This window comes from Papio anubis, chromosome 17, assembly GCF_008728515.1.
Source record: "Papio anubis isolate 15944 chromosome 17, Panubis1.0, whole genome shotgun sequence".
NCBI classification, from domain to species: Eukaryota; Metazoa; Chordata; class Mammalia; order Primates; family Cercopithecidae; genus Papio; species Papio anubis.
The window spans coordinates 51,722,601-51,741,260 of NC_044992.1; the positions used below are offsets into that span (position 1 = coordinate 51,722,601).

At 55.4% G+C, this 18,660-nt stretch overlaps 1 protein-coding gene across 2 annotated transcripts; it reads right to left on the bottom strand.

Moving 5' to 3' along the window:
- Positions 1–478: 478 nt before the first annotated feature.
- On the bottom strand, positions 479–12,089 carry GFAP (glial fibrillary acidic protein). 2 transcript variants are annotated; one of them, XM_031657639.1, is made up of 10 exons: positions 10,629–12,089; positions 9,626–9,686; positions 9,326–9,421; positions 8,692–8,853; positions 6,801–6,926; positions 6,366–6,586; positions 5,748–5,791; positions 5,272–5,391; positions 2,918–3,003; positions 479–2,242 (listed from the first exon to the last, which is right to left on the bottom strand). In XM_031657639.1, the coding sequence occupies exons 1-10, from the start codon at positions 11,297–11,299 to the stop codon at positions 2,201–2,203; spliced, it is 1,629 nt and encodes a 542-aa protein (XP_031513499.1). In that variant the 5' UTR covers positions 11,300–12,089; the 3' UTR covers positions 479–2,200. The 2 variants fall into 2 exon arrangements, with proteins under 2 accessions (XP_031513499.1, XP_003913233.4); XM_003913184.5 differs by lacking the exon at positions 5,272–5,391.
- Between the last annotated feature and the right edge of the window lie 6,571 nt (positions 12,090–18,660).

Below are 18,660 nucleotides of genomic sequence, written 5' to 3' on the forward strand. Positions count from 1 at the left end.
CCGCCTCCCGGGTTTACGGCATTCTCCTGCCTCAGCCTCCCGAGTAGCTGGGACTACAGGCGCCCGCCACTGCGCCCGGCTAGTTTTTTGTATCTTTTTTAGTAGAGACGGGGTTTCATCGTGTTAGCCAGGATGGTCTCGATCGCCTGACCTCGTGATCCGCCCGTCTCGGCCTCCCAAAGTGCTGGGATTACAGGCTTGAGCCACCGCGCCCGGCCTAACACTGAGCAGTGTTGAATCGTGTTTGAGCTGCTTTACTTTCTTGCCTCTGAGGATTGTACTGGTTGAGTTGCAGGTAGCAGGGAAAGGAAGGAGGAAGAGAGTGGAGGGAGCTGCTGTATGTCCTCTTTGGCTGCGGGTGGGATTTGGTGAGGGCATGGGCTCCAGAGATGATCAGTAATAGGAAGTGAGTTGGTCTTGTCAAAGGTTACATCTTGGCCCCAGTCCCACCCTCTCATAAACAGATCCGAGTCCACTCTGGGGAAGGGCGCAGCATGTGTCTTTATTTTTCCTCAGCGACTAAAGGCAGCAGCAGTGCCCTGAAGATTAGCAGCAGCAGCAGCAGCAGGTGGCAGGAAGGAGTGGAGGGAAAGGACACCAAGTCTTGGGGAGGGGGAAGGACCCTTCTTCAGCCTTAGAGGGGAGAGGAGAACCCTGAAGTGGGCCCTCCCAGTCCCATTTCTGGGCACAGATCCCACCAGTCTGCTTACCAGTCTGCCCAGTTAAAAAGCAGAGTGGGTACACTGGGGTGGACATGTCAGCCCTGAGCACCCGGCCTCCAGGCTGCAGGAATATGAGCCAGTGTCTTCGTTTTGCTCGTGCTTGTTTTACAAATTGTAAAATATGGTGCTACCTAAAATACTGGGTACATTTTGTGTGTGAGTAAGAAGGGACCGCAAGAGGCCCTTGGCTTAGGGAAAAGCAGCCGCTCACTATGGGGTGGAGAGGGTCAGACGTGTGGCAGTGGCTTACTGGGGTCAAGAAGCAGCAGTCCCAGGGGCTCAGAGGCTGGGGTGGCCTGGGATGACACAGCAAGGAAGAGGCCTTTAGAACTGGAACAAAGTCATGCCCTGCCCCCATGGATACATCCCCTTTCTCTCCTTTTTCAGCATCTTCAAGAGGATAAGTCACTTCCTTAATTCCCACAACCCAGAGGCCAAGTGCAACTGGTCACCCACAACCCCTACTTGGATGCCTAGCGCCATCCCAATTGCCTCCTCCACCATCTCTACCAGCATCCCTTCCAGTCTGCACGGGGCAGTCCTCCTGGGCTTGACCTCTCTGTACCCACCACTGGGGACCAGGCAGCCCCCCTGTATCCCTCCCAGCACCCCATCCCTCTCCACGTACACGACAGATCCCCCAAGTGCTGAGAATCAAGCTCCCACCTGCCCACAGCACGCCCACAGACAGGGTCCCTGGATGGCAGCTCAGGTGGACTGAGACACTTGAGTCATCGCTCAGGAGGTCCCTCTGGGATCTGGGCAGGTGACTGCCCCATGTGGCAGGACATCCCCACCCATCTTAGACTGATCAGGGTCAGTCTAGAAGAGCAACCCTCTGAGCTGGGCATGGTGGCTCGAGCCTGTAATCCCAGCTACACAGGAGGCTGAGGTGGGAAGACTGCTTGAGCCCAGGAGTTCAAGGTCAGCCTGGGCAGCATAGGAGACCTCGCCTCATAAAAACCAAAAAACAAAACAAGCCTCTGGCCAAAGATACCTTGTCTGTGGGGCATTCCCTTTCCTGTCTGAGTCTCAGTTTTCCTCCAGCAGCCTGAGGAAACTCAAAGGCACAGTTCCCAGATACCCTGAGAGAACCTCCAGCTCTGGCAACAGTTTCCATAACAACAGGTATCAGGGATGTGGAGGGCGATGTAGTAGGTCCCCCCCCACCCTCCTCCCCTTCTCTCCTTCCTCCTCATTCTAACCCAAGCTGCTGGCTATGCCCCTCTAGACTGCCCCTTGGGGGTGAGTTTCTTGTTAGTTGGAGTTGCTGGGTGCTGGGTGGGTGCCGTCTGGCAGGCCTAATACTGACGGAGCCTAGGGCAGCAAGCTGGCCTAGGGATAGAGGAGGGAGGGGAGCAGCTGGGGTGGCGGGGAGCTCAGGTCTGGGGAAATGCACCAGCAGAGGTGGAGCAACTATCCTGCTTCTGCTCGGGCTCCTCATGAGATGGGGCAGAGGCCACCAGGTGGGTCCTGCCTCACATCACATCCTTGTGCTCCTGCTTGGACTCCTTAATGACCTGCAGGGGACAGGGAACATGCACAGTGCAACAGTTAGGAGTTCACGCAGACCCCAGGTCCACCACCATGAAGCTGTGTAACCTTGGGCAAGTCCCCCGCTTCCCAGGTCTTTCTTTTCTTGACAGTAACCACAGCTGCCTTGCGTGGTGGTCAGAGCGGGTGGTGAGATAACACTGGGAAAGCATTTAGCATCGTGCCTGGCATGTAGTAAGCTGCTGCAGTAAGATGAGCTCCCACTGTGGTTGAAGTGGCCTGGGGGATACGCCAAATCCCCTCTTCCCATTCCCCTGGTAGTTTCCTTTTACTAAGCTGGAAATGGAAAGCCGTCCCCATCTCCAACTGTCTCCGCTAGAGTTGGGAGTGAAAGCTGCTAACTTTAATTCTCTTTTTATTGCTGGCAAGCCAGGCCCCCGAGTTTGAGGGTGAGAAAGAGACAGCGTGTGTTGGGACCCAATCTAGCGGCTTTGGTACCAAGGCTCCCCTTAGAACAGCCTATGGAGGGACTGAGGAAACGGAATTACATTCAGGTTCCTTGCTCTCCTCCAGAATTCCTTGGGGGCTCCTGGGAGTTACTGGGGACCTTCTATGTGCCAGTCCCAGGCTTTCCTCCACGGCCTGGCCTTGAAAATCCCTGGGGCCAGCCAGAGCCTGACTGGGCCTGAATCCCTCCGTACCTCTCCATCCCGCATCTCCACGGTCTTCACCACGATGTTCCTCTTGAGGTGGCCTTCTGACACAGACTTGGTGTCCAGGCTGGTTTCTGCAGATGTGAGGAGAGGAGGCCTCTCATGGACTTTCAGGGCGTGAGTCATCCTCTCCCACGCCCGGCTTCCCCATCGCACCCCCCCATCATGAGTATGAGAACCTATGTAACTGGGCAGAGAGAGCCTAGGCTCTTCCAAACGGGCTGGAGAGCCCCCAAATCCCAATAGTGCTGCTGCCCAAGTCCTGGCTGCTCTGTCCAGTTAGAGTCCTGGCTGCTCTGTCTTCTGGCCTGGCTTCATTTCAGCCCCTTTGCAAGCCCTGGCCTGGCACCTGGGTTTCTGAAAATCCAGCACGGCATCGAGGAAGGACATACAGGCTTTGAAATCAGGAGACCAGGTGGGGCGTGGTGGCTCACGCCAGTAATGCCAGCACTTTGGGAGGCCAAGACGGATGGATCACCTGAGGCCAGGAGTCCGAGACCACCCTGGCCAACATGGTGAAACCTCTACTAAAAATACAAAAAATAGGCCAGGCATGGTAGCTCACACCTGTAATCCCAGCACTTTGGGAAACCTAGGCAGGTGGATCGCCTGAGGTCAGGAGTTCGAGACCAGCCTGACCAATGTGGTGAAACCCTGTCTCTACTAAAAATACAAAAATTAGCCGGGTATAGTGATGGGTGCCTGTAGTTCCAGCTACTCAGGAGGCTGACACAGGAGAATCACTTGAACCTGGGAGGCGGAGGTTGCAGTGAGCTGAGATCACACCACTGCACTCCAGTCTGAGCAACAGAGTAAGACTCTGTTTCAAAAAAAAAGAAGAAAAGAAAAAAGAAAGAAAGAAAAATTAGCCAGGTGTGGTGGCTCACACCTGTAATCCCCACTACTCAGGCGATTGAGGCCCAAGAATTGCTTGAACCTGGGAGGTGGAGGTTGCAGTGAGCCAAGATTGCACCACTGTACTCCAGCCTGGGTGACAGAGGGATGCTCTGTGGAAGGAAGGAAGGGGAGGGGAGGGGAGGGAAGGAATTAGGAGACCAGAGCTCAAGAAGTCCCAACTTGGTCAGGCGCGGTGGCTCAAGCCTGTAATCCCAGCACTTTGGGAGGCTGAGACGGGTGGATCACGAGGTCAGGAGATCGAGACCATCCTGGCTAACACAGTGAAACCCCGTCTCTACTAAAAAATACAAAAAAAAAAAACTAGCCAGGCGAGGTGGCAGGCGCCTATAGTCCCAGCTACTCGGGAGGCTGAGGCAGGAGAATGGCGTAAACCCGGGAGGCAGAGCTTGCAGTGAGCTGAGATCCAGCCACTGCACTCCAGCCTGGGCGACAGAGTGAGACTTCATCTCAAAAAAAAAAAAAAAAAAAGAAGTCCCAACTTAGCCACCAACCAGCCACATGACTCTGGGCAAGTTAATTGACCTCTCCCAGCCTCAGGTTCCTCATCTGTAAAATAAGGATGATGGGGCCTACTTCTGTAGGTGGGAGAGAGGAGACAATTAACTAAAATAAAGGCTGTTAAACATATGGCACATATTAGTGCTCAATACACATAGGTCCCTTTCCTGTCCCCTTTCCTCTTTCCTACTTCTCTCTGCCACTTATCTGTACCTTAGTGACCTGTGACTATCTAGGATTTGGCAGTATTACCTCTACTAGTCAGCCTGGTTAACTTTTCCGATGCTGAATTAAGCCCTGGGACATGGATATCTAGTGGTCCTAAATATTCTAGCCCAGAAGAAGAGGAATTTTGTTCTTTAGCTAAGAATCATTTGAGGGCCACATGCAAGTAAAAAGTAATTTAGCTCTTCCCGCCACCTCAGAGGGAAAAATATAACATGTCACATTCACTAATATTTAACATTAAGAGCAGGGAACATAAAACTGTATTCACTGCAAGAGCAGCGGTCCTGAGGGAAAAATCCTGTGGACTGAGTCAGCACTGAGCTGAGCCATGGAGCCTCAGGGATGAAAGAATAAAGCAGAGAGCCTGGCCCTCAGGCACAGCGAGACCCAAGGGGCCCTCCCAGTGACGGGAAGAGGTGAGACAGAGGCTGCTGCTTGCTCAGAGGCCCCAGAGCAGCTCAGCTGTGCACCCAAGGACTCACCACCTTTACCACTAACCAGCTCTGCCGGTTTAATGTAAATTACTCTGTACCACGTCCTGGCCTGGGCACTGCGGTTCCTGGGAAAATGTTGCAGTCCAGGCCCTTTAGGGGAACCCTGGGAGGAGGGAGCTCAGTAGGATTAGGAGGATGAGGTGCGTTAGGCTCACTCCCTGTCAAGCTGGGCAAAGCGCCATGTCTGAGAGGCAGGCAGCTAACCGCGAGCTGGCGGTGCTCCATTTACAATCTGGTGAGCCTGTATTGGTATAACTCGTATTGTGAGGCTTTTGAGATGTCTTGTGACCTTGTGATTTTCCCCGTCTTTGGTGCTTTTGCCCCCTGTAGTGACAAGCAGTTAAAAAAACAAAAACAGAAAACACTCAGAAGGGCAGTGCTTGCTCAGGGATCTGCAGACAGGGCAGATGTCGAAATCTCACCCAGTTCTGCTGTGGAATGGGATGCAGGGAGGGGAAGAGGGACCCAGGGCCTAGCAGGACAGGGGCAGCGGCAAGCCTCGCCTAGAAGTACCCTGGGATGATAGGCTCTGGCTAGGAGTGCTGCGGTGTCACGAAGGCCCCCAGGGAGAGCGTGGATCCCTTTGCCCTGGTCCTCAGTCCCAGTCCGGAGCAACCTACAGGCCCTGGAGGAGGGGGCAGGACTCCAGTGCCCTTCCCACGAGACCCTGCTCTACTGACCTCGGATCTGCAGGTTGGAGAAGGTCTGCACAGGAATGGTGATCCTGAAAGAAAGCAGAGGGAAAGGGCTGCCCAGGCTGCCTGGGACACCCCTAGGCTGGGTCTTGGTCCAGGGCCATCATGACAACTTAAACACCCTTTTCGTTGCCAGGAAAGTCTAACTCCATCTCCTAGCTTTCCCCAGCAGCCAACATGATATCTGGAATTCCAAAAGCCTGCAAGGGGCTTGAGTGTTATCTGGGAGGGGCGCACGTCTATCTGAAGGAAGATGGAAGAGGGAGGAGAAAGTGGTGAAAAACGTTCCAAGGAGGCAGAAGAAATGGGTGAGGTGCTGAGTCCAATCTTGGCTGGGAGGATGGGGAGTAAGCCTCTTAGTTTGGAGGGTGACCCAAGTCCTTGGCCTTGAGGCCTATTCAATATTGGTTGAATCCATCCATCCATTCATTCATCAAACATCTAGTGACTGCCTGCTGTGTGTGAGGCAGGCACTGTGCTGGGCATTGAGGTGGGAAGGGATCTGGACACAAGGCTGAAAAAGACTCAGTCCCTGAAGGGGGCAAGGGGAGCTCTACGGAGAGGCCACAGGGAGACGTCCCCAGGGCTGTGATCAGGGCTCACCGGTTCTCCTCGCCCTCCAGCAGCTTCCTGTAGGTGGCGATCTCGATGTCCAGGGCCAGCTTGACGTTGAGCAGCTCCTGGTACTCCTGCAAGTGGCGGGCCATCTCGTCCTTGAGGCTCTGCCCCTCTTCCTCCAGCCGCGCCAGCGCCTCTTGGTAACTGGCCGCCTCCCGCGCGTGGCGCTCCTCCTGCTCGCGCATCTGCCTCTCCAGGGACTCGTTCTGTGGGATGGAGCAGGCCAGTCCCGCGGAGCCCCGACCCGACTTGGCGAGGCTTCCAGGCCCCGCCCCCGGCCCCAGGCCCCTCCTCTAGCCCGGGAGTAACGTTCGGGCCCCGCCCTCGACCCAGGTCCTCGGCCCGGTCCTTCTCCCCTGGCATCTCCTGGGGTGGCCGTCCCCGCTCCGCCTGTCCCCGTCCTGCCCTGACCGCGCTCACCGTGCCTCGCAGAGACTCCAGGTCGCAGGTCAAGGACTGCAACTGGCGCCGGTAGTCGTTGGCCTCGTGCTTGGCCTGGCGGAGCAGCTCCGCGTTGCGGGCAGCAGCGTCTGTCAGGTCTGCAAACTAGATGGGGAGAGGGGCCATAGTCTGAGGGCGGCCTGGGGCCGCGGGGCTGCGGGTGGAGGACACATATAGGGGACTGTGTGGGCCCATGGGCAGGCACAGGCTCTGGAAAATCAGGGAGGTGACCAGCACCCCAGTCAACCCCAGGACGTTGGCCCTGGCTGGGACTTTTCCCAACAACTGTGACCCATGGATGCGGGCAAGGTAGCGGCTGCCAGACCTCAGCACTTAGCACAACACTTGGTCAGCAAGCGAATGAATGAATAGTGCCACAGAATCCAGAACCTTCCACACTGACAGCTGTATCTGTGGGACCGAACGCTGTCGTCTGCCACAGTGGACAGTGGGTTTCGGTGAGCGAAGCCCTGGGTGTTGGTTTTGTTTTGTTTTGTTTTGTTTTGTTTTGTTTTGTTTGAGACGGAGTCTCGCTCTTGTAGTCCAGGTTGGAGTGCAGTGGCACAATTTCGGGTCACTGCAACCTCTGTCTCCCAGGTTCAAGCAATTCTTCTGCCCCAGCCTCCCAAGTAGCTCGGATTACACAGGTGTGTGCCTCCGCGCCCGGCTAATTTTGTTTTGTTTTGTTTTTTCTTTTTTTTCTTTTTTTTTTTTTTTGAGACCGAGTCTTGCTCTGTCTCCCAGGCTGGAGTGCGGTGGCGCGATCTCCACTCCACTCTCTCCACTCCACTCACTCCACTCACAGCTCCGCCTCCCGAGTTCACGCCATTCTCCTGCCTCAGCCTCCCGTGTGGCTGGGACTACAGGCGCCCGCCATCGCGCCCGGCTAATTTTTGTATTTTTAGTAGAGACAGGGTTTCGCCATATCAGCCAGGCTAGTCTTGAACTGCTGACCTCAGGTGATCCGCCTGCCTCGGCCTCCCAAAGTGCTGGGATTACAGGTGTGAGCCACCATGCCTGGCCTCACCCTGGGTTCTAATAGCCCTTTCTCCCCCCCCTGCAGGGAGGTCCTCCCAGCTCCATTGGGCCTTCACCCTGCTCAGACGCCAGTGGCTTCTACTACTTACACTCCTCAGCTAGGTGCGCTGGCTAGGCCAGCATCTTCGGGCTCTGCCTCTCTGTGCTTTTCTGACTCCAGGCTCTGTCCTCCACCAGAAATGGCCCTCCCTTCTTCTCTTCCTGTCCACAGCCTGCCTGTCCTGCCTAGCCCAAATGCCCCACCTACAGCGTCTTACCTGGCTCCCACACTACATATAAGCTCCGAGCTGTGGTGTTCTCTACGGGCACTATGTTTGGGTGCACATCAACATCACACCTTCCAGCTCAGACACCTCTCTGTGTCCTGAGGGGGTGCCTGGCATACGGTAGAGGCTCAGTAACCCAAAACAGACTGGCAGAGTCATGGAATGCAGGCTCCCAAGTGAGATGGGCTAGAGTTGGAAATCCAACTCTACCACTCAGGAGCTGTGTGACTTTGAGCAAATTAGTTAACCTCTCTGGACTTCAGCTCTCTCATCTGTCAAAGAACAGCACCTACTTCATAGTGGGGTAATGCATGAAAAGCACAGAGCTTAGCACAGAACAGTATCAGCTACTACTAATAATAGCAATAGTAGCGGTAATAATAACGGGCATTTTTGAAAGCAGTAGTGCCTGTGTGGCCCTGGGCAAGTCATCTCACTTCTCTGGTGAAGGTCAGTCACCTGGAGAGGATATTCTCCCAGCTTCTTCCACCCTCCTTCCCCCATTCTCTTGTATGGAGCAAGAAGGGCTGCCTAGAGGAGGCAGGCTGGCCCACAGGCAGGGCTACCTTGGAACGGTACCACTCCTCAGCTTCATGCATGTTGCTGGACGCCATTGCCTCATACTGCGTGCGGATCTCTTTCAGGGCTGCGGTGAGGTCTGGCTTGGCCACGTCCAGCTCCACATGGACCTGCTGTCGGGCCAGCTGCTCCTGGAGTTCCCGAACCTCCTGGCCAGGGTGAGAGAAGGGGTACCAGGCCTCAGGGTACAGGCCACAGCTGCAGTTCCTCACAGCATCATGTCCCCTTCTTCCTGCCCTTCGGCCAGGGGTTAGAACGTTCTCTCATCTCTTTCTGTCTCCCTTACTGCCTTTCTCTCTGTCTTTCATTTCCTGTCTCTACCTGCCAATCTCTGTTTCTCTCCTCTCTCTGAGTGTGTCTCTCAGAGACTGCAAGGGGCTTGAGTGTTATCTGGGAGGGGCGCGTGTCTATCTGAAGGCAGATGGAAGAGGGAGGGCAAAGTGGTGACAAAAGTTCCAAGGAGGCAGAAGAGATGGGGAAGGTGAGGAGTCCAATCTTGACTGGGAGGATGGGGAGTAAGCCTGTTAAGCCTTGGACACAGGACAGCCTCTCTGTCTCTGTCTCTCCCTCTCTCAGTTGCAGTCTCTGTGTTGAGCTTTTCTTCCTCTGCCCTGGCCTCACCTCCTCGTGGATCTTCCTCAAGAACCGGATCTCCTCCTCCAGTGACTCAATCTTCCTCTCCAGATCCAGACGGGCCAGGGTGGCTTCATCTGCTTCCTGGAGTGGCGGGAGGGGTGAGGAGTAGAGGGCCACTCGGGCCCCAGGCTCCTCCTCCCCATTGCTCAGCCTTGCCTTACCCCTCCTTCTGGGTCAGTGGGGAGCAGCACATTGCTCTGGAGGGCTGAGCTTGGGGGCTGTGTTTGGGTGAGTGGCCATGAACCCTTGCCTCCCTCCCCTGCCCCTCCCCTCCACCTCCCTGACCTGTCTATAGGCAGCCAGGTTGTTCTCGGCTTCCAGCCTCAGGTTGGTTTCATCCTGGAGCCTGGAGTGGGGGGACACATTCCTGGGTCCAGGCTCTTCTGAGGACACTTGGCTACTGCCTCAATCTCCCTGGAGGCAGCTGTCACAGAGACCACCCCCACCCAGGACCAGTAGAGCAGCAGGAGGAGTAAGGGTTGGGGGGCCTTAGACAGAGGTCTTGTCTGGAGGATGAGCAGATGTGGGCTTTTGCCTTAACTCATTACTAAGGTGCCTTATCAGGGTTGGCGCACCTGCTTCTCCTCACACAGGCGCATCCACCAGCGTACACACACTGCTGCACACACACACACACACGTCCTCCTGCACTTGAAGGCACACACGCATGTCCTGCCAGCTCAGCGAAGCGCCATGCCCTGGGGATTCCTCTGATCCCAGGTAACCACCTTTTGAAATGAATTTTATTATGAGCTCCGCTTCACAGCTGTGCAAGTCAAAGTGACTTGACGGGGGTCACAAGCTGGTGGCAGGCAGTCACCTGTGCGCTGCACCCAGGCTTGCCTGCTCTTTCCCTCACTTCCTTTACCCCAGAATCCAATCTCCCTCATGGACACCAACCTTCTCTGCTTCCAACTCCTCCTTTATATGGACCCAGGCTCACAATAGGTGAGCTCGCTGCCCACAGTCACAAAGCCCAGCCATGAATGAAACGCAAGGGCCCAGCTGCTGGGGGCCCAGCCGCTCCTGCACTGCTTTCCCCAGTGGGGAGGTGCTGAGGGGACCCTGGCTCCCTGGCAGAAGGCATGTGGGAATCAGATCCCTGGGGTCCTGGGCCTGTTTCTGGTCCCCGCCATCATGTTGGGGTGCAAGGATAGTGCCCCATCAAGAGGTAGGGAGACCCAGGGAGCAGGGAGGCTCAGCCCTTGCCTGAGACTTCTCGGGCACTCTCTCTCGGGGGTTCAGCCCCCTTTGCTCACAAGGCCCCCTTCCCCCATCCCCTCCTCACTTCTGCCTCACGGTGCCCAGGTCCTGTGCCAGATTGTCCCTCTCGACCTCCAGCCGGGCACTGTTGGCGGTGAGTTGATCGAGCCGCAGTCGCAGCTCTCGCAGCTCAGCCTGGTAGACGTCGGCCAGCTTGGTGGGCTCCTTGGCCCGCAGCTGGTTCAGCTCAGCAGCCAGCGCCTTGTTTTGCTGTTCCAGGAAGCGAACCTTCTCGATGTAGCTGGCAAAGCGGTCATTGAGCTCCATCATCTCTGCCCGCTCACTGGCCCGGGTCTCCTTGAAGCCAGCATTGAGTGCTCCGGCCAGGGAGAAGTCCACCCGGGTCGGGAGTGGAGGGGGCATTCGAGCCAGGGAGAGGCGGGTGCCAGGACCCAGACGGCGGCCAGGAGCCAGGCCCCCCACCATCATCTCCCCCGAAGAGACGTAGGAGCGGCGAGCAGCGGAGGTGATGCGTCTCCTCTCCATCCTACCCTGGCTCTGCTCGCTCCTGGGATGCGAGGGCTTTATGAAGGAGTGGGCTGGACTGGCGATGCCCGGCTGCCCCTGGCAACGCCCCCTGGCATAGCCTGAGGGGGTGGGGTTGGGCCGTAGCCCAGCTATGGGGAGAGCTTCCCTCACCCCACTGAGGTAACTGTGCCCAGAGGCAGAGCTTCCTGGGCACGCCAGCTCCTGCATGAGGCAGGTGGTGCCTGGAGCCAGACCATGGGTCTGGGGCCGTGACCACTGAAGCAAGAGGACCCTCTCTCTAGGAAGGTGGGTCAAGAAGGGGTTGGTTGGACCATGATGAATACTTACAATCGTTATGCATCCGTTAAAAAGGAAGAAAAGGGCTGGGTGAGGTGGCTCATGCTTGTAATCCAAGCACTTTGGGAGGCTGAGGCTGGAGGATTGCTTGAGCCCAGTAGGTTGAGGCTGCAGTGAGCTGTGTTTGCGCCACTCCAGCCTGGGCAACAGAGAGAGACCCTGTCTCAAGAGGAAAAAAGAAAAAAAAGGAAGGAAGGGCTGTACCAGATGACCTCTGACCTGCTTTCCAACTTTTTGATTTCATAACCCAGGCCTTCTCTCACTCAGCTGTAAGTACCTGCAAGGTGCTGGGAATTTGGCAAAGAACGAACCTGTTCAGTACCCTCAAGGGGTGCCTATATCATCATTTCCTACTAGGCCCCATTCCCAGGACTCCTGGAGTCCTCCCCTCGAACACAGATGTCCCATATTTCTGCTCTCTGCCCATTCATTCCCTGGAGTTCTGGGCCTGGGGGCTGGGATTGGACACCAGCCCTTTGTCTAAGCATCAATCATGGCCTGTATGTGGCAGTGGAGGTCCTTATAGGGCAAGAGGGGGCTGGCACTCTCTTGCCCTATCAGGACTTTAGCCCCTGGGTCTGTCCCTCTGGGTCACTCCTTCCTTGCCTGGCCTCCCTGTGCCTCTTTCCCAGAGCCCAGGCCTTGACAGCTCCACAAAGCAGTTACGCATGAGCTGGCTGTGCTGGCTTGAGTCTTTATCCCTCCGTCTCCCACTGGAGATTTATTTCCTCGAGTTCCCACACATCAGCCTGGGGAGATGGGAAGGACCTCTGGGGATGGATAGGTTTGGAAACGCAGGAGCCACTGGGCCCAACTGGGAGCCTGAGACCTGGGCCCTGTTGTCCCTGGAGACTTCAGGTCCATCTACGCCCTCCACTCTGGTCCCACAGGGTCAGAACCCTGCCCAGTCCCCTCACCCATTTGTGTACTTGGACTTCTGGGAAGCAGACAGCCCTCCTCTTCCCGCCTGCCACCCACTGTCCATGCCTGGGCCTCCCCAGATCCCCTTTCCCGGGCACTTGCTGAATAGAGCCTTGTTCTCCACCGCCAGTGGCGCCACACAGCAAGGGCAGCCCCTAGGGGGCTGTGCTGCTTTTATCCCAAGATGCCAGGCTGTCAGGCTGGGGTGCAATGCAAGCCCCCTGCTCAATGGGCTTCTCGGAAGGCATTTGAGGGGGACTGGGGTGCGGCGGGAAGCAGGCAGTGTGCCCACCCCGATCATTGTGTCTGTGCCAAGGTGAGTCATTCACTGGGCATGAAGAGGAGGCCCTGGGGGGCGGCCAGCCCAGCACTGCCAGGTTTGCTTGCAGACAAGGCCTGGCTGTCTGCCTCCTCCCCAGCTTACAGAGCCAGCTCAGGCTCCCAAGCCTGTGAGAGCAATGTCCCCTACTCCATACCAGGATATTACCAGGATATGTTCTTTTTTTTTTTTTTGTCTTTTGAGACAGGGTCTCACTGTCACCCTGGCTGGAGTGCAGTGGTACAACCATGACTCACTGCAGCCTCAACCTCCCAGCCTCAAGCGATCCTCCCACCTCAGCCTCCTGAATAGCTGGGACTACAGATGTGCATCACCATACCTGGCTAATTTTTTAACTTTTTTTGTAGAGATAGGGTCGTGCCATGTCACCCAGGCTGGTTTAGAACTTTTGGGCTTAAGCGATCCTCCCACATCAGCCTCCCAAAGTGCTGGGATTACAGTTGTGCGCCACTGTGCCTAGCCCAGGGTATGCTCCTTATCTGGGCATGTGATGGACAGACTGCCTGCTGAGGTTCCCCTCTGTGAGTCCCAGCACAGAGAGGGAGGTGAGAGCCCCTTAGGCTCTAGTCACGTCTGACTCTGGGCCTGAGCAGTGACATAGGGAGGGGAATCTTGAAGAGGGGGCGAGGGCCCAATGACCTTTGATCCTGCTATGAATTGGGGACCTGGGGAAGGACAGGAGGCTTTAAAGGAAGAGCAAGGCTGGGCATAGTGGCTCATGTGTGTGATCCTAGCACTTTGGGAGGCCGAGGTGGGCGGATTGCTTGAGTCCAGGAGTTCGAGACCAGCCTGGGCAATGTGGTGAACCAAAAAATTAGCCAGGTATGGTGGTGCATTCCTGTGGTCCCAGCTATTCAGGAGGCTGAGGTGGGAGGATCACTTGAGCCCAGGAAGTGGAGACTGCAGTGAGCGAAGGTCGCATCACTGCACTCCGGCCTGGGTGACAGAGTGAGACTCTGTCTCAATAAATAAAAAAATAAAATAAACAAAATAGAAAAGGAAGCCTGGGGATGAGCTCTTGTCTCAACTCTCATCTCTGTGGCTAGGAGTGGCCCGCCTTTCCAGGCTGCCCAGCAAGTCACAGCGTGTGGTCTTCCCTTTTGGTTCAAGGGAAGTCTAGTTAAAATGAGGGCAAAGCTGTCCTGGAGAGAAAAGATGTGATGAGCAGGAGATGCTTGTCATTGAAGCTCAGTAAACTGTCCCTATGTATGTGAAACACAAGGTTGTTTCAGCATCAGCAGTTGGAGTCCCCCAGCCTTTGCCATCAGCCACCTCCGTGGGCCCCTGTCACAGGCCCAGGTGCATCCTCCACCCCCTCTCAACCCTCAGACCTTTCCTCACACTCAACCCTTAACTATCTTGTTTTTGTTTTTTGAGACAGGGTCTTGCTCTGTTGCCCAGGCTAGAGTGCAGTGGTGCTATCACAGCTCACTGCAGCCTCAACCTCCCTGGCTGAAGCAATCCACCCACCTCAGCCTCCCAAGTAGCTGGGACCACAGAGGTACACCACCATGCCCAGCTCATTTTTGTGTTTTTGTAGAGACAAGGTTTCACCATGTTGCCCAGTCTGGTCTCGAACTGTTGGGCTCAAGCGACCCTCCAACCTCTTCTTCCCAAAGTCCTGGGATTACAGGCGTGACTTGTACAACCGGTACATGCAGATCATGCCTGGCCAACCCTTAACTATCTAAAGATGTCTGCACAGAGAACCAAAGATACAGACAGATTTGGTCATGGTTGTTTTCCAAACTTTCATTATCTTTTTAATTAAATATTCACTGTAGAAAAGTCAGAAACTATAGATAAACAATACAAAAAAATGTAATTAGCCATCATTTTGCCACCTGGAGGTAAACACTACCAGATTTTTTCCACACATATAAAATCATGTTTTTCAAAATGGGCTCATGCTGTACAAATTATTTTGTAATTTGGTTTTCTCACTCAACAATATGTTGTGAACATCTTTCCATATCAATAAATATTTGTCTGCATCATCATTTAACAGCTGCATGATTTTCCACTATATGCATTCATGTACCAAGCCCTAATGGTGGACAGTATGACAGTATGTTCTCTCCCTCTCTCTCTCTTTTTTTTTTTTTAGAGACAGGGTCTCACTCTGCCACCCAGAACCAGATTGCAGTGGTGCCATCATAGCCCACGGCAGCCTCAGACTTCTGAGCTCGAGCAATCCTCCTGCTGCAGCCTCCCAGGTAGCTGGGACTACAGGCACATGACCCTGCGCCCAAATAATTTTTTTTTAAAGAGACCAAGTCTTGTTATGTTGCCCAGGCTGGTGTTGAACTCCTGGCCTCAAGTGATCCTCCGGCCTCAAACTCCCAAAGTGCTAGGATTACAGGTGTGAGCCGCTGTGCCTGTCCTCTCTCTGTTCTAAACTACACTCTGATTTGCATCTGCTGCAGGCAGATACAGCAGACAGAGAAGGGTAGGCCCTCAGCCCTTCCAGCCTCCACCCAGCCCCCTCCATCCTCCTAGCCTGGCTCAGACCCCATTCTTTGGGGTGCCTCCTTTCCTGCTTCCCCGAATGGAAGGCCCCAACTTCTTCTTTTTTTTTTTTTTTTTGAGACAGTCTCGCTCTGTCGCCCGGGCTGGAGTGCAGTGGCACGATCTCGGCTCACTGCAAGCTCCGCCTCCCAGGTTTACGCCATTCTCCTGCCTCAGCCTCCCGAGTAGCTGGGACTACAGGTCCCCCCGCCACCACGCCCAGCTAATTTTTTTGTATTTTTAGTAGAGATGGGGTTTCACCGTGTTAGCCAGGATGGTCTCAATCTCGTGACCTTGTGATCTGCCCTCCTCGGCCTCCCAAAGTGCTGGGATTACAGGCATGAGCCACCGCGCCCGGCCTGGAAGGCCCCAACTTCTAAAGCCTCAGGCCAAACCCTAGACTGGCACCTAGACTGCACAACAGGATAGTACCAGCCATGGAGAGAGATGCCTGGATGCCCTTTCAAGGAGCCTACAGCCAAGCTGTTCCTGCTTCAAGCCGAGGTGGGGACAAGATGACCTCCCTGTGCCCTTCCCTTGCATCAGAATCTGCTAGATGACCTTCTGCTTACAGGGTAAAGCCCAGATGCCTCCTGGGACAGACCAACCCCGTATGTGGCATCAACCCTCACCCAAGGTGCCTGGTGTTTGCAAATAGGCCAGCCTCTAATTCAAACGGCAGTTTTACCACGTGACTGCTGCCCACTGGTTCTGCTTGGGCCCTTGGCCCTGGCCCAGTGCCTGGCACGGCGTGGTGGTCAGCAAGTTGGGTGAAGAGAACACAGTGTCTCTGGCTGAGCCTTGGTGACCAGCAAGTCTGTTCATCCGTGACCCGTTCCTGTGGAAGGGAACTGAGCCTAGTGGCCACTAGATGGCGGTGCTCAGCTGGTCAGGTGTGAGCGGCCACAGCCACCGCAGTTTAGAGGCAGGGAGAAAGCCTGTCTGGTAGCTGCAGGTGGAGTTTTCTAAAACCCAGATTTGTTTCACCCAGAGGCATCACCCGCTTTGTTCTCTAGACTTGACTCTGACTGCTATAGCACTGTCCTCAAGGAGAGGGAGCAAAGCCTTGGCCACTCAATAGCTATGCAGTCTTTGATGACTTCAAGAACCTTGCCAGAGTCTTCATTTCTATGTCTGTAAAATGGGGATTCAGCCATGCCTGCTCCCCAGTTGTAAGAATAAAATCAGTGAAAGCTGGACACAGCAGGTGCTTGACAAATTAGAGCTTCCATTTCATAACACCTCCCAGGGGCTTTACCTATCGACATGTTAGGGGATCTTCGATGGGGTTGGCGGAGGGGCGGGAGCTGGGGCCTCTGAAGGGGCTCCTGTGTCCTGTTAACTCCTTTGGGAGTAAGTGGACATCCCTCCCCCAAGAGCAGTTACTTGGCAGTGTGGATGGGACAGAGGGCAGCAGCTGGTGAGGCACGGGGCAGAGCCAGCACTGTCTACCCCCAGACCACGAGCTGGTGGTGGCTTCGTCTCCACAAGCAAGTTCTCTCTGCCGGCTCAGAGCAGAGACTGCTTTCCCACCTGCTTTCTTGGCTCTCTGACTCCCCCAGTGGGTGCTGTTTTCTCCACCCTCACCCCTCCCCATCCCTAGACTTGAGCCCACAACTCCATCCAGTTTGAAAAGCTCTGTGTGTCACTCTCTCTTGGGTGTGGGTCTCATTTGCATCTCAGCCTGAAGCTTTACAAGGAGAGGGCCCGTGCCTTTCCCCCAACAGATGGGGACTTCCTGATGCTAGGACCTATGTCTTCCCAGCAAACTGAGGTCTCTCTAAGGACAGTGTTTCTCCCAATCCCAGGCTAAAGCACCCACAGGACAGGAGTCATCCTCTTCCCTTGGATAGGGGCTCCCGGGTTAGAACCCATGGCTCATTGTCAGATGGGAGCTCCTTGAGGGCAGGAGCTCCATTCTGTTGGAGAGGGGGCTGCCTCAGGGTAGGGCCCATTCCTTACCCGCATCCTCAGCCTGTGCCCAGCCAGGCTCTGCTGTCTGGAACCGACTGTGGCTGCAGAATGGTTCCTGGCCGAACTCTGGGTCCCTTCCCCTTGCTCTTCCCTGGCCTTCTCAGCATTGGCTCACTCACCTTCACAGACCCCAAGCTGCTGCGCTGGGGTTGATAAGCTCAGGCCCATTCTTCCTTGCTTTTCCCCACCCAGCCAGGGCCTGCTCCAGCCTGCCCCCGACCTCCCAGCTTGTAACCCTGAGAGCAGCTTTTTAATTGCTTTCCCTGATCTGCTCTGTTCCCCACTCTCCTCAACCTCCCTGATTGGCTCCCTCTGGAGGGTGAAAGGCGGGACCAGATGTGGCCCTGGTGGGAGGAGCGGCTGGCGGGTGGCCAACCCAGCAGTCCTCCAAATGGACAGGATGAGCCGGAGAACGGAGAACGGAGGCAGGAGGGCTGCATGTGAGCTGGGGGAAGCCCTCAGGGTGAGCTGGAAAACACAGCCACCATCTCTGGTGGGGCCTCTGTGGTGATTCCCGTGCCCCATATTCTTTTTTTTTTTTTGAGGCGGAGTCTCTCTCTGTCGCCCAGGCTGGAGTGCAGTGGCACAATCTCTCGGCTCACTGCAGCTTCTGCCTCTCAGGTTCAAGTGATTCTCCTGCCTCAGCCTCCCAAGTGGCTGGGATTACACCATGCCCGGCTAAATTTTTGTATTTTTAGTGGAGACGGGGTTTCACCATGTTGGCCAGGCTGGTCTTGAGCTCCTGACCTCAAGTGATCCTCCCACCTCGGCCTCCCAAAGTGCTGGGATTACAGGTGTGAACCACCATGCCGGCCCCCACATTCTTTATCTCAAGCCCTCCTGGATCCTTCTTCACAAAGAACCATGGAAGAAGGGAAGATGACCATGAACCAAATTCTTCCTGGGAGCTGGGATGCTCCAGACATGACCAAGAGCCAAGGGGACATTCCTAAGGGAATCTGGGGGTCTGGGAGGCAGCACTCCTGAGTTAGTACCTCAAAGAGGCTCCCCAGGTGGTGATGAAGTCCCCTTTGTGGGCCAAATTGATAGCCATGTGTAAGGGGGACACAGAGAGAAAACCCAACCCCTTCTCCTTGGCAGATACCAACACTGATTGAGATTTTGGCTTACACTCAGGTGATAGGAACAGGTGCCATCCTGATTTTGTGCATGGAGGGACCATGTCTTGTTCTGTTTTCAGCCCCTGGCACTGAGCCTGGTTCTCTGAACTGGGCAGGATTTGTACCCCAGGGTGGGGACCCAAGTGTGAGCTGTGGGAACTGAGTCAAGCAAGGAGGTTGGCATAAAAGGCCTGGGGCACGAGGATTTCTAAACTCATAGAGGTGGAGTGAGAGGCTCTGCCAGGCCTTCGGGGTGGAAGAGGCAGGATGAGGCGGGGAGAGGGGGGCATTAGACAAGGCTGGGTCCTCAGCGGATGGGGAGCCATCGATCGCCGCTTCTCATGGATGACTCTTTACGTAAGAACAAT